The sequence below is a fragment of the Peromyscus eremicus genome, chromosome 20 (genome assembly GCF_949786415.1).
Source record: "Peromyscus eremicus chromosome 20, PerEre_H2_v1, whole genome shotgun sequence".
Taxonomy (NCBI): Eukaryota; Metazoa; Chordata; class Mammalia; order Rodentia; family Cricetidae; genus Peromyscus; species Peromyscus eremicus.
This window is the reverse complement of record NC_081436.1, coordinates 3,724,547-3,737,767: the sequence shown is the minus strand read 5'-3', so window position 1 is coordinate 3,737,767 and position 13,221 is coordinate 3,724,547. Positions and strand designations below refer to the sequence as shown.

General features: G+C 43.7%; 1 protein-coding gene across 1 annotated transcript in view; it reads right to left on the bottom strand.

The window, feature by feature from the left end:
* Positions 1-267: 267 nt before the first annotated feature.
* Positions 268-13,221, bottom strand: part of Fam186a (family with sequence similarity 186 member A) — a 42,149-nt gene continuing 29,195 nt past the window's right edge. The window contains exons 5-8 of the mRNA XM_059246973.1: positions 11,360-11,552; positions 7,495-7,640; positions 6,159-6,341; positions 268-413 (exon numbers count right to left, since the gene is read on the bottom strand). Coding sequence (XP_059102956.1) covers positions 392-413; positions 6,159-6,341; positions 7,495-7,640; positions 11,360-11,552 — 544 coding nt within the window. The 3' untranslated portion in view covers positions 268-391. The remainder of the gene's footprint in view (positions 414-6,158; positions 6,342-7,494; positions 7,641-11,359; positions 11,553-13,221) is intronic.

The window sequence follows — 13,221 nt, the reverse complement described above, 5'->3', positions numbered from 1 at the left end:
ATTCCCTGGAACTGGAGTTATGGGTACTTATGAGGCACCAGGTAAGAGCCAGCAACTGAATGGGGGTCCCTCAAGAGCAACAAACACTCTTAACCACCGAGCCATCTCCAGCCACTCCTGGTCTCTTTTTTTTTTTTTTTTTTTTGACACAGGTTCAGGCACCCTGGCTAGCCCCGAACTTACTAAATAGATGAGAAAGACTTTGAACTCCTGGCTCTCTTGTTTTACCTCCAAAGCACTAAGATGACAGGCTTATGCCACGATGCCTAGCTTTAGACAGCATTCCTAAGGTCTACAGGCAACACAGAAAGCGAGTAAACACATCAATTTATATCCATGGAAAAGAGAAAATAGGCCTTTGCTCGTTACGGGCTTGTCTGTAGCTCTGCAGTCACTTGGGAATCTTCTTAGACCTGGAAACGAGATAAGATAATCAACTATATTATACTACAGTGATAATTCTGTGACAAACTCGTCTTAAACACATGCCCAGGCAGAGAGGTGTGTGGTGTGCCAGAGAAATAAGGGCTGAGCTCCTAAGGTAAACCAGGGAAGCCAAGACACAACCCGGAGCTGTTCAAGTCACTGCCACAGGAAGGGTCCCATCCAGGAGGAACAGGGATTGATATTAGCTCGTTACCTACTGCAGATGTTACTATACCAAAGCTAGAACATGGCTAAAACCTTGACAGTGGTCATCACTTCAGGGAACGGACTTGCCACCATTTTCTAAATTTTCTATCAGAAAGAAACTATTATTTTAATAACATTACCACAGGGAAACAATTGTATAAATATCAAAACATGCACACAAATATTTGGTGCGGAATAATTTATAATGTTGGAAAATACCTTAATTTCTATCAGAATGGTTCAACAACTCACAGTATATCTATGCAATGTAAGTCATATAATCAATAAAATAATGATGTGTGTTTATATTTAATTTTTAAATTATGAGCCAGATGGCATTGGCGCACACCTTTAATCCCAGCACTCGGGAGGCAGAGCCAGGCGGATCTCTGTGAGTTCAAGGTCAGCCTGGGCTACAGAGTGAGTTCCAGGAAAGGCGCAAAGCTACACAGAGAAACCCTGTCTTGAAAAACCAAAAAAAATAAAAAATAAAAAATAAAAAAAAAGAAAGAAACTGTCCAAGATTTATGCTTAGTGAAGCAGAAGCGGCTTTAAGATCCTGTCAACAGTATTGTGCAGTGATGGTGTAACCAATGAGGTTTATCTGAGGGACGACCATTGCTCATTGAGAGTTCCTCCCAGCACCCCACTGCAGCGTAGTTGGCAGTGGCCAACAGTCAATGGAGGCAATAATTCCAGCCCAATAAAGATGCAGGGTTTTTTTTTTTCATTAAAAATGTGCCCATTATGAGCGTGCTTTGCAACAGAAAAGTTTGTGCACATGCCTGTGTGTGTGAGCATAAGTGATCGCTGCAAGCTGGGTAAGGTGGCTTATGCCTGCTATTCCAATACTTGGGAGGTTAGCAAGTTTCGGGACAGCCTGGGCTTCTGAATAAGACCCTGTTTCAAAACTCACAACACAAAAAAAATAAAAGTGAGCACTCCCGTCTAAGAAGTAAAACCCTGAAAAGCTGAAAAGACTGATGGAGACCTGAGAAAGAAATGAGGAGCTCACAGGCAAGCTGCTGTCGCCAGGTTGGAGAGATGGAAAGGCAGATACGGAAAATCACAACTTAACAGAGCAGAAACCAGCGGCCCCAGGGCTGGGAGAGGGAAACTGAGCTGTAACTGAAGAAACTGCTGGAGGCTCAGGGAGAGATAAAGCTCCCAGGGGCCAGGACAGGATGCTACCTTCTTCTGTGTCTTCCTGCTGCCAGGGGGAGGGTAAAAACCATCATTTAAAATGAGCCAGAGCATGCTTCCTAATAAGGTCTACCAGAGCTTCGACCGCCTGAGGGAGGGGAGTCCCAAACCGTAATCTCCTCCAGTTTCCAGACCCATCTAAGCAGAGAAACCAAACCAAACCCAAAACCGGGAAGCACTGAGTTCATAGTTCGGGGGTGCAGGCTCAACAAAGACAGGTCCGGGGAGGGCTTCCTCCCTTACTTTATCACCCCAAGGCCACAGGTATGTTCCCTGGAATTTCTTTCACTTGCCACAGCATGTCTGCACATTGACCAAAAAAAAAAAAAAAAAAAAAAATGACAGGCACTTGAAAAGGTCAGACCGCTGTTTGAAGAGACTGATGCCTGGGCGTGGCAGGGGTAGGAACTGCAGGCCAGAAATCAATCTGCTCTTTCTCCTTCATCTGAATTTCTGTCTGTTTTCTTGAGACAGGATCTTACATTGCTCAGGACGGCCTCAAGCTCTCTACGTAGCTGAAACTGGCCTTGAACACCTGATCTTCCTGCCTACACCCACTAAAGCAGTGGTTCTCAACCTGTGGGTCATGACCCTTTTGGGGATTGAATGACCCTTTCCCAGGGGTCACCTAAGACAATTGGAAAACACAGATATTTACATTATAATTCATAACAGTAGCAAAGTTACAGTTATGATGTAGCAACGAAATAATTCTTTGGTTGGGGGGTAACCAGAACAGGAGGAACAGGTCACAGCGTTAGGAAGGTTGAGAGCCACTGTACCAAAAGCTAGAATCCCAGGTACATGCTGCTGTACTGGTCTCTCTTCCCTCTCCTTCCCTCTTCCCCCGCTGCTGGAACTCATGACCCTCAGCCTCTTTAAAGCTTAGATTACAGATGAGTGCCACCAGGTCCAGCTCAGACCGCAAAGTTAAAACAACTAGGATTATTGTTATGTTTTTGCGGTGATCGGAGACCCTGTCTCAAAATAAAGAATAACTAATGGAGAAGAATGCATGTTTGCTACTTGTCCACGACCCCTTAGCCCTTCCGTCTTTGTGTCTCTAGAGCCAACACACGGACAGCATTGCCACCTTCAGCCTCCAGCTGGGGTTGGACCCTCAGTCTTTGAATCACATTAGCAGCAGCTGCTCGGTCCAGTTGCCTTCTGGGAGCAGAAGCTGCTGATGCTCTTTTTCATACATTGGAAGCTCAGCTAGGTGGGGTCTTGCCCTGCTGATGCCTTCCCTTTGTTCCAGGGCAGAGCGGAGTCTCCTTGATGCTGCTGACCTCCTTAGCAATTACGGCCTCTTTAACACAAGCCTGGCTGCAGGGCTTTAACCCTAAGCGTGGTGCTGTGCTTTTCCTCTCCAAACTGCATTTCCTTTCTCTTTCTCCTCTGCTTGCTCTTTTTCAGTGCAGACTGGCAAAGGGAAGTTGGTAACAACCACGCCACAGTTTCAACACTATGCTGTCTTGAAGTTCCTTCTTTGCCAAAGAAATTAGTCCTTTGCTTTTTAATTTAGCCTCAGGCAAGTTCTTAGGACAAGAGCAGAAGATACCTAGGTTCTTTGTGAAAATATTACAGGAATGGCCTCGTTCCCAGTGACCAGCACTGTTCCCCTCTGAATCCTCTTGAGCTGGGCCTCCAGAGTCCACATTGCTCTCAGCATGACTGTCTCCCAAAGGCCTACTAGAATGGCCCTTAAGCTGTGTTTACAATGTTCAAATGCTTTTTTAGTCCAAAGTTCCAAAGTCTTACACATTCCTCAAAACAACAAAACGAACAAAACAAAACAAAAAAACCCCGAACGAACACAGTCAGGTCCTTCACAGCAGCAGCCCACACTCTGGTCCCAGCTTCTTCTGAATTTATTACTTTAATATATCTGTGATAAAATACCATGGCTAAGACAACTTATAAAAGGAAGCCTTTACTTATAAAGAGAAGTGTTTATGGTTCCAGAAGGCTGAGTTCATCCTGGGAGGGAGCATGGAAGCAAGAGGCAGGAATCATGGCAGAAGCAGGAAGCCCAGCGATCGTAGCTTTTACCACAAGCACAAAGCAGAGTGAGGACAGGAAGTAGGGTCAGGCTATAAACCCTCAGAGCCCATCCCCAGTGACATACCTCCTCCAGAAACTCATAAACCTGCCCCCAAAGCACCACCAACCGGGAATCAAATGTCCTAATGTGTTAGTCCACCAAGAACCAACCGCATTCCAGAACCAGGTGCTCCCCCAACCCCTACTCCACCTTCTTCATCTTCTTCACTAAAAGCCAATGTGACATGTCACCACTGTTCTGTATTTTCCCTTTATACATGCTCCATATCCCTATAAAGCTTGCGTCATCATAGCCTGTAACATGAATTGCTAAACAGTCTTTGTTTTGTTTTGTTTTGTTTTGTTTGTTTTTCGAGACAGGGTTTCTCTGTGTAGCTTTGCGCCTTTCCTGGAACTCATTCTATAGACCAGGCTGGCCTCGAACTCACAGAGATCTGCCTGGCTCTGCCTCCCGAGTGCTGGGATTAAAGGCGTGCGCCACCACCGCCACCCGCCACTTTAATTGTTTTAGTAGTTACTTCCTGAGGCTGTGACCAAAATACCTGACAGGAAAAAAATATATGGAGAGCAAATATTCTTCAGCTCACGGTTCTAGAAGGTTCAGTCCCTTAGGGCCAGGAAGACGTGGCAGAATATTGGATCTCACACTGTGATGAGCCAGAAAACCGATGTAAAGGAATGCTGAGGTGCTCTGTGGGGACTCCCAGTGAGTGGAGTGATGCCTCCCAAGGCTTCCAGCTGCCGGGAGTCTCTTGTCCTCAGAGAATTCTTTCTGGCAATGCTTCACACACAGATACAGAGGATGAGTCTAACCACTTCCCAGAGGATTCTAAAATCAAGACTGGCTGGCCTTGAACTCACTATGTAGCAGAGGATGGCCTTGAGTACCGATCCTACTGCCTCTACTCCCAAATAATGAAGCTACAGGAATGTGCCATCATCTCTAGCTGTTTCCTTTTCTATATATATGTACACTCTACCACATATGTGCACTCTCTCTCTCTCTGCATATATACGTATAGAGTCATCTATAAGATTTGGTTTTGCTTTTTAAAAGTTTTGAATATATCTTGTGTGTGTGTGTGATATGTGCGTGTGGAGCCAGAGATGGGTGATCAGGTGTCTTCCTTGATCGCTCGCCACCTTATCTGATACAGCATCTCTCACTGAGCCTGGAGCTCAGCAATTCACAGGCTGGTGAGCCAAAGTCTCCCCAGATCTGACTGTCTCACCTTCCCTCCCAGTGCTGGGGTTACAGACATGCGGTACTGTGCCCAGCTTCTTTACATGTGTGCTAGGAACCCAAACTAGGTTGTGTTTTGTTTTTTGTTTTGAAAGAGGAATCCCTTTGTTTCTTGTCAAAACAATTGAATAGCAGTGTAGATTGTACATCTTTTTAGACAGTTAAGTCCTATTTTTGGATGTTTCTTTCGCCAGGACTCTGTGACGCTCGTATCTTGTTCTTTTAGCGAAAGAAGGTAAATGGTTGCATTAGTCTTCCTCAGACACTGGGAATACACACAGAACTCAGGTTCTCTATTGGCGTGAGAGGCACCGTACCAGCTGAACCTTCTCCAGCCTCCATGTTTGCCTTTGAGACAGGCGCTCACTGTGCAGCCAAAGCTGGCCTCAAAGTTTTCTTCCCCTACTTCAGCCTGCTGAGGGCTGGGATAATGAGCATATGCTATGATAGGTGTTTTTATATTGTTGTTTTGCTGTGCAGTAAGTGGAACCCAAGGCCTAGGGCACACTAGCAAGCACAGCTGAGACACACCTCCAGCCTTCTATGATAGACTCTGTTTTCTTGCCCAGTACTGAGGGTTGAATCCAGGGCCTCACATACGCTGGGCAAGCATTCTATCCCCAACTCGGTTTTGTTTTGTTTTTTTCTTGAGCCAAAGTCTTGCTACAGAGCCTAGACTGGCGTTGAACTCATGTAAATTCTCCTGCCTCCGCTTCCCAAATGTTAGAATTCCTAGCCACTCCTCCAGCTACATGACCACATATGCGCTGTCTAGTAGCCAGGCAAGATGCTTAGTCATCCTAGGGCCTTATGTCCTACTAATCTGTGTGCTGCATGGTCATATAAGCTATATGCATGCATGGTGTAGCTACCTAAGCCCACATGTGCATGTGCAGGGGCGGGGGGCAGAGGTGGGGGTGGGGGTGGGAACCTTTGCTGCAGAAGAATGTCAAGTTAGGAAGACAGAAGATAGGACCCAAGACCCAGTTACCAGAGTACCCAAACCTTTACTCACTGTGACCGGATGGAAGCAAGAGATTTTCTGAAGGTCGACTGAATATCTAACTCCAGCAGTCTTGGAATATCTGGGTACCCACCCAGCTGGGCCCAGAGCGTACTCAGAGATGTCTTCTCTGTTATCGGGTAGCTTGAAGTGGACAGGTCAGCATTCCAGATGGCCTCCATCTGAGCTTGCTCTCTATAGAGTCAGAGGGCGTTAGGCAAAGGATGAAGCTCCTCTGAGCTCCACAGCAATCAAAACACACATATCTCACCCTCCTCTTCCCTGTACCCTTGAACTGCCCTCCCATGCACCGATGAGCCTTAGCTGTAGCCACCGGACAGAGACATGGGGAAAGCAGGATTTCCCATGCAGTTACCAAAAACACCCTTATGACTAGTCATCCATTTTCAAGCTACTTTCTTAGCCTCGTAAAGTACACAGACCATGTATCTTTTCCTTCCAAAGCTTTTGCCTTCTTACAAAAGACAGAGAGACAGAGAAATACAGAGAGAAAAGGGGAGAAGGAAGTACAAAGAAATGTGTCAATGCTTGAAAGTTTACTAGATATTCTTTAAGTAATCTGTTTCTTAGGAGGAATCAGCTTTTTAAAATGTTGTGGGAATACGTGCCACGGCATGCACGTGGTGGTCAGAGGACACTAGTGGCGGGCAGACAGTCCAGTTCTCTCTCCCCTGAGTCCCAGGAATCAAGCTCCGTGGTTAGGCTTGGCAGCCTGTGCCTTCACCTAAGGCTAAGCCATCTCTCTGGCCCAGCAGTGTTAAAAAAAAAAATGAGCAAACAAAAAACCCTTTATTTATTAAGTGAAAGAGGTGCTGGGTTGGGCGGAGGAGGACAAGGTGGTGGCCAGAGGCAACTCTGTGGCGGCCTTGGTTGTCTCCTTCTGCCTCTGTGTGGGTCCTAGAGCTTGAGCTTAGACTCAGAGGCATGCCCAATGAATGCACTTATCTGCTAAGCCATCTTGCTTCATTTTTAAAAAAAGGAACTCAAAATTAAATGCTAAATATTTGAGTAGAAATATATGTAAATAAACCTTGCTAAGCCAGGCATGATGGCACATAGCTTTGATCCCAGCACTAAGGAGGCAGAGGCAGGAGGATCTTCGTGCATTCCAGGTCAGCCAAGAGGACACAGTGAGACCTTGTCTCAAACAAAACAATAAACCTTGCTGAATTCGATAAAGAAATAAGTACATCCACACTCTTCTTCTACCATATCATAACTGTGGGAAAAGGAAAGCCCTCTGGTAGAACTAAAATATTTTTAATTAGAAAAATAAAGCACTGGGTACCACTTATCTCCAAAAGTTTAATATTGTTCTACTACATACCCCAATGTTTTGAAAATGTTGGGTTTTTTGTCTTCAATTAATAACTCCAAGACTGGCCGTTGAAATTTGGGAAGATCAGGCGTCTGCTTAAAGTCGGAGAGTAAGGGCACAGGCTGGCTAAGATTTAGTTTAAACACTCTTTCAAGCTAGAAGCAAAACCAACAACAAAAACAAGTTAGTAGATATGGAAAAGAAAGCAGAGTATCATTTCTCAGCCTTTTGGACAGAGTGAGGTGTGAAAAGAGAATCAGGAAAAGCCGGAAATGTTAGGAAGTTCTGCTTTGAATCCAGATGGTAGCAGAGCAGCCAAGCCATGCACCCACACATGATTCCTTTTGGAGGATGGGGGAGCGTAGACTATGGCCTAAAACTCTATGTATGTAGCTCAGTCTGACCTTGAACTTGCTCTCTGTTTGCTTCCACACCCTGACCAGCACCTTCTCCCTTTACTGTTCCCTCTCTACGCCTTGACAGCCACACTTCACCACCTGGGTTCTGACTTCCCTGACTCTAGCCCTGTTTTTCTCAACCTTCCTGATGCTGCAACCCTTTAATACAGTTCCTCATGTTGTGGTGACCCCCAACCATAAAACTATTTTCATTTCTACTTCATAACTGTAATTTTGCTACACTAAAGCCCAAAAAGTCTTAACATAAAATGTCCAGGAAATTTGGGACACCATGAAAAGACCAAACCTAAGAATAATAGGGATAGAAGAAGGAGAAGAATACCAGCTCAAAGGCACAGAAAATACATTCAACAAAATCATAGAAGAAAACTTTCCCAACCTAAAGAAAGAAATACCTATGAAGACCCAAGAAGCTTACAGAATGCCAAATAGACTGGATCCAAAAAAGAAAGCCCCCTCGCCACATAATAATCAAAACACTAAACATACAGAACAAAGAAAAAATATTAAGAGCCGCAAAGGAAAAAAAAAAAAACAAGTAACATATAAAGGCAGACACATCAGAATAACACCAGACTTCTCAATAGAGACTATGAAAGCTAGAAGGTCCTGGACAAATGTTATGCAGACACTAAGAGACCACAGAAGCCAACCCAGACTATTATACCCAGCAAAACTCTCAATCACCATAGACAGAGTAAACAAAATATTCCACAATAAAAGTAGATTTAAACAATACTGAAAGACCCTAACCCTTCAGGCTTACACCCCCCCAAGCCCCAGGAGAATAAGGAACTAAAAAGAAAACTAGTTCCAAGGGCAACCTGACTCAGCCACTGTTCAATCACCCCTGCAACAATGTAACAATGTAAAAAGATTTCTGTTAAGAGATATGCTCAACTGTGACTGGGATAGTTGCAAGTGTTCCAGGAAGGACCACTGTGACCTTTATGTAAACTCCACTCCCACCCTGATACCCCCCCTTGAGGTTTCAGGAAGAATGTACATGTGGATGTGACTGTACCCACTCTGTGATCAGACCATGATCTTGTGAAATGAAATTGTATGGGAATTGTAATCTTATGGCTTTTGTGGGTTTTTCCTTTAAAAGCCCCCATGGGGCTGCAGTAACATGCGAATCTTGCTCTTAGGAGCAGAGTTTGCCCGTCTGTACAGTCGCTTCAATAAAAACCTCATGCTGTTGCATCAACTGGACCGGAGTCTGGGTTCTTGGGGCGCCCCCTTGAGAAGGTAGTACCCTGGGTCTGGGGTCTATCAAATACCTATCCACAAATCCAGCCCTACAGAAAGTACTAGAAGGGAAAATCCAACCTAAGGAAATTAAACACATCCATGAAAACTCAGGCAATAGATAATCCCACAACAACAAACACCAAAGAAGAGAAGGACAACACTACCCCCCAAAAAATAACAGGAATTAACAATCACTGGTCATTAATATCCATCAATATCAATGGTCTCAACTCACCTATGAAAAGACACAGGCTAACAGAATGGATATGAAAACAGATCCATTCTTCTGCTGCATACAAGAAACACACCTAAACTTCAAAGACAGATACTACCTCAGAGTATAAGGCTGGGAAAAGGCTTTCCAATCCAGAGGACTTAAGAAGCAAGCTGGTGTAGCTATACTAATATCTAATAAAATAGACTTCAAACTAAAATCAATCAAAAGAGATCGGGAAGGACGTTACATATTTATCACAGGGAAAATCCGTCAAGATGAAGTCTCAATTCTGAACATTTATGCCCCAAATACAAAGGCAACCACATTTGTAAAAGAAATATTACTAAAGCTTAAATTGCACATCAAACCCCACACATTAGTAGTGTGAGATTTCAACAAACCACTCTCACCAAAAGACAGATCTACCAGACTGAAACTTAACAGAGAAATAAAGGACCTAACATCTGTTATGGCTCAAATGGACTTAATAGATATCTACAGAACATTCCATCCTAACACAAAAGAATATACCTTCTTATCGCTGGGCAGTGGTGGCACACACCTTTAATCCCAGCACTTGGGAGGCAGAGGCAGGCAGATCTTTGTGAGTTTGAGGCCAGCCTGGTCTACAGAGCGAGATCCAGGAAAGGCACAAAGCTACACAAAGAAATCCCTGTCTCAAAAAACAAACAAACAACAACAACAACAAAAAATGTACCTTCTTCTCAGCACCCCATGGAACCTTCTCGAAAACTGACCACATGCTTGGTCACAAAGCAAATCTCAACAGATACAAAAACATTGGAATAACCTCCTATATTTTATCGGACCACCATGCCTTAAAGTTACTGTTTAAAATAACCCTGGACTTTTGAATTATAAACTGTTTTTATGTTCAAGCTATCTGTGTATTATTTCTCCTGCAGTTGTACATAAAATGTACATTCAAAAAAAGGACAAATACTATAGAATTGTATTACATGAAATATAAAGAATATACAAATTCATTGAGACAGAAAGATTAGACGTTATCTCAAGATGGAGAAGAAAGTAATATAGAGCAATTATTTCCTAAGTACAGAATCTCTGTTTTGAGTGATGGAAAAGCCCCACAAATAGACTATAGTATCAGGATATAATAACATGAGTGTAATAAATCAATATAATTAATGTAATTAATGAATATCATAAATATAATTATTGAATGAATACTGTGAACGTAATCAATGAATACCACAAGTGTAATTAATATCATGAGTGTAATTAATGAATATCATGAGTGTAATTTTTAAAAATTAATTAATTAAAAAAAACCCTCAAAACAAGAGCATCCTGGACTAATTAGGTGTGTAATACGTTCATTGTCATTTGTCTTCAGAGTCAGGAAAGAGGACAGCAGACACATTGGTCATCTGAAAGCAGAGTTACATAGCTAAGGAGACCAACTGATGGCCGCGACACCAGCAGAGAGGCATGGGACAGAGATCTCTTCCCGGAACCTCCAGAGACAATGAACCCTGGGACACTCTGATTTCATAAACTTCTTGTGGTTGCAGCGGTGGTAGAGGATTCCTTTTGGTTGTTGCCAGTTCTTGAGGGGGCAGATGTTCACTAAGATAGGAACTTACCCTATAGCCAAGGCTGCCCTGGAATTAGCTATGTAGACCAGGCTGGCCGCAAACTAATAATTTCCATTATAAATTTCTGATAATCTGTTACAACAGCCCCAGGAAATTCATATACATGGTCTAGCCAGGTAAACATTATTGTCAAAACTTATTTCCTTGGAGCTGAGCACGCCTTTAATCCCGGCACTCAGAAGGTAGAGGAAGACAGATCTCTATGAGTTCGAGGCCAGCCTGGGCTACAGAGTGGGTTCCAGGGCAGCCAGAGCTGCATAGTAGAGAGACCATGTCTCAAACAAAACAAAACTACCCTTCTTTCTTTGTCTTGCCCTGGGAGAAGGAGCAGACAGCAGAGCTACCTGGGTGAAGAACTGCATCATGGACCACAGACAGTGTTTCCGCCTCTGCTCTAACTGGTTCTGCTTTTCAGTCCAGAACCACATCACCTTCTTCTGGTAATGATCAATTCTGTCCAGCATGGTGAAGAGGTTCTGAGTCTCGTACCCTTTCCCAGTATTTTGGATGGCTCTTAATCGTTTGATTATGTTGTTTCTTGAAAAAAAAAATGAAGAATTAGATCCATACAGTTCCTAAACCTACCTTAGCAAACCTGACTTCTGTTTCTTTCCATTCTGCTCTCATTCTGAGTTACTAGGAGGTATGAGAAGGGGTGGGAGACTTGTTTAATGAAGTCTTTATCTAATTCTCATATAAGAATAAATTTCTGCCGGGCAGTGGTGGCGCACGCCTTTAATCCCAGCACTCGGGAGGCAAAGGCAGGCAGATCTCTGTGAGTTCGAGGCCAGCCTGGTCTACAGAGTGAGATCCAAAACAGGCACCAAAGCTACATACAGAAACCCTGTCTCAAAAAACCAAAACCAAAACAAAACAAAACAAAACAAAAGAATAAATTTCTGAGTGGATTGGTAGTGCAAACAAAAACTATACATTTTTATTAAAAAAAATGAACAAAAGCTATAAATTTCTGTAGGCTGGCCTTCAACTCACAGAAATCCACCAGGCTCTGCCTCCCAAGATCTGGGATTAAAGGCGTGTGCCACACCTACCTGGCTTAAAATTATTTTCTAATATTGGGAGGTGAGAGGACTATCCGGGCAAGCTGGCTGTTTTCCCAGTACTGAAGACTCCAGGGCAAGAGGGTTGTCATGAATTTGAGGCCAGCAAGCCGTCCTAGACTACAGGAGACCCTGTCTCAACAACAAAAACAAACAAACAAATAACTCAAAGAATTTATAGTAGACGTACATTTAAATTCCCTCAGTAGAGGGAAAGAGATTATTTTACAAATAGTGATCAAGTAACTAGGCAAGAAAAAAAACAAAAAACAAAAACAAAAAACAAAAAACAAAAACCCACCCAGATCTCATAGCAGAGAGGTGTGAGCCAAAGACTTACATGCAAGGAAAACAAACTGAGAAAGGTTGGTTTGGTTGGTTGGTTGGTTGGTTTTTCGAGACAAGGTTTCCCTGTGTAGTTTTGGTGCCTGTCCTGGAACTCGCTCTGTAGACCAGGCTGGCCTACAGAGCGTGCACCACCAAACCAGACCCCTAACTCTTAATTGATTGATTAATTTAAAGACAGAGACTCATGTCATCCAGGATGGCCTCGAACTCAATAAGTAGCTGACAATTGCCCTTGAATTCCTGAGCCTCCTGCCTCTACCTCTAAAGTGGTTGTAATTGCAGATGTAGACTACCATGCCTGGCCAATTTCTGAAAAAAATGTTAAAAAAAAAAATCAGGGCCACGGGGTGGCAGTGGCACATGTCTTTAATCCCAGCACTCGGGAGGCACAGCCAGGCAGATCTCTGTGAGTTCGAGGCCAGCCTGGTCTACAGAGCCAGAGCCAGGACAGGCACCAAAACTACACAGAGAAACCCTGTCTTTGAAAACAACAACAACAACAAAAAAAAAATCAGGGCCAACAATAAAGTTGTTATCGTAACACCGTGTCTATAGCCTGCCGTTTCCCACTTCAAAAATTACGCAGAGCAGAGTCTGATGGCCCATGTCTGTACTCCTACTCATCTGGAGGCCGAGGCAAAAAGTCTGAGAGTTGGAGGCCAGCCTGGGCTACACAGTGAATTTCAGGTCAGTGTGGGCTTCAGGGTGAATCTTATCTCAAAAACAAAACAAAATAAATAGGTAAAACAAGACAGGCAGGCACAGTATCGGTGGAGTATTGGCAGGGAAACGGTCGT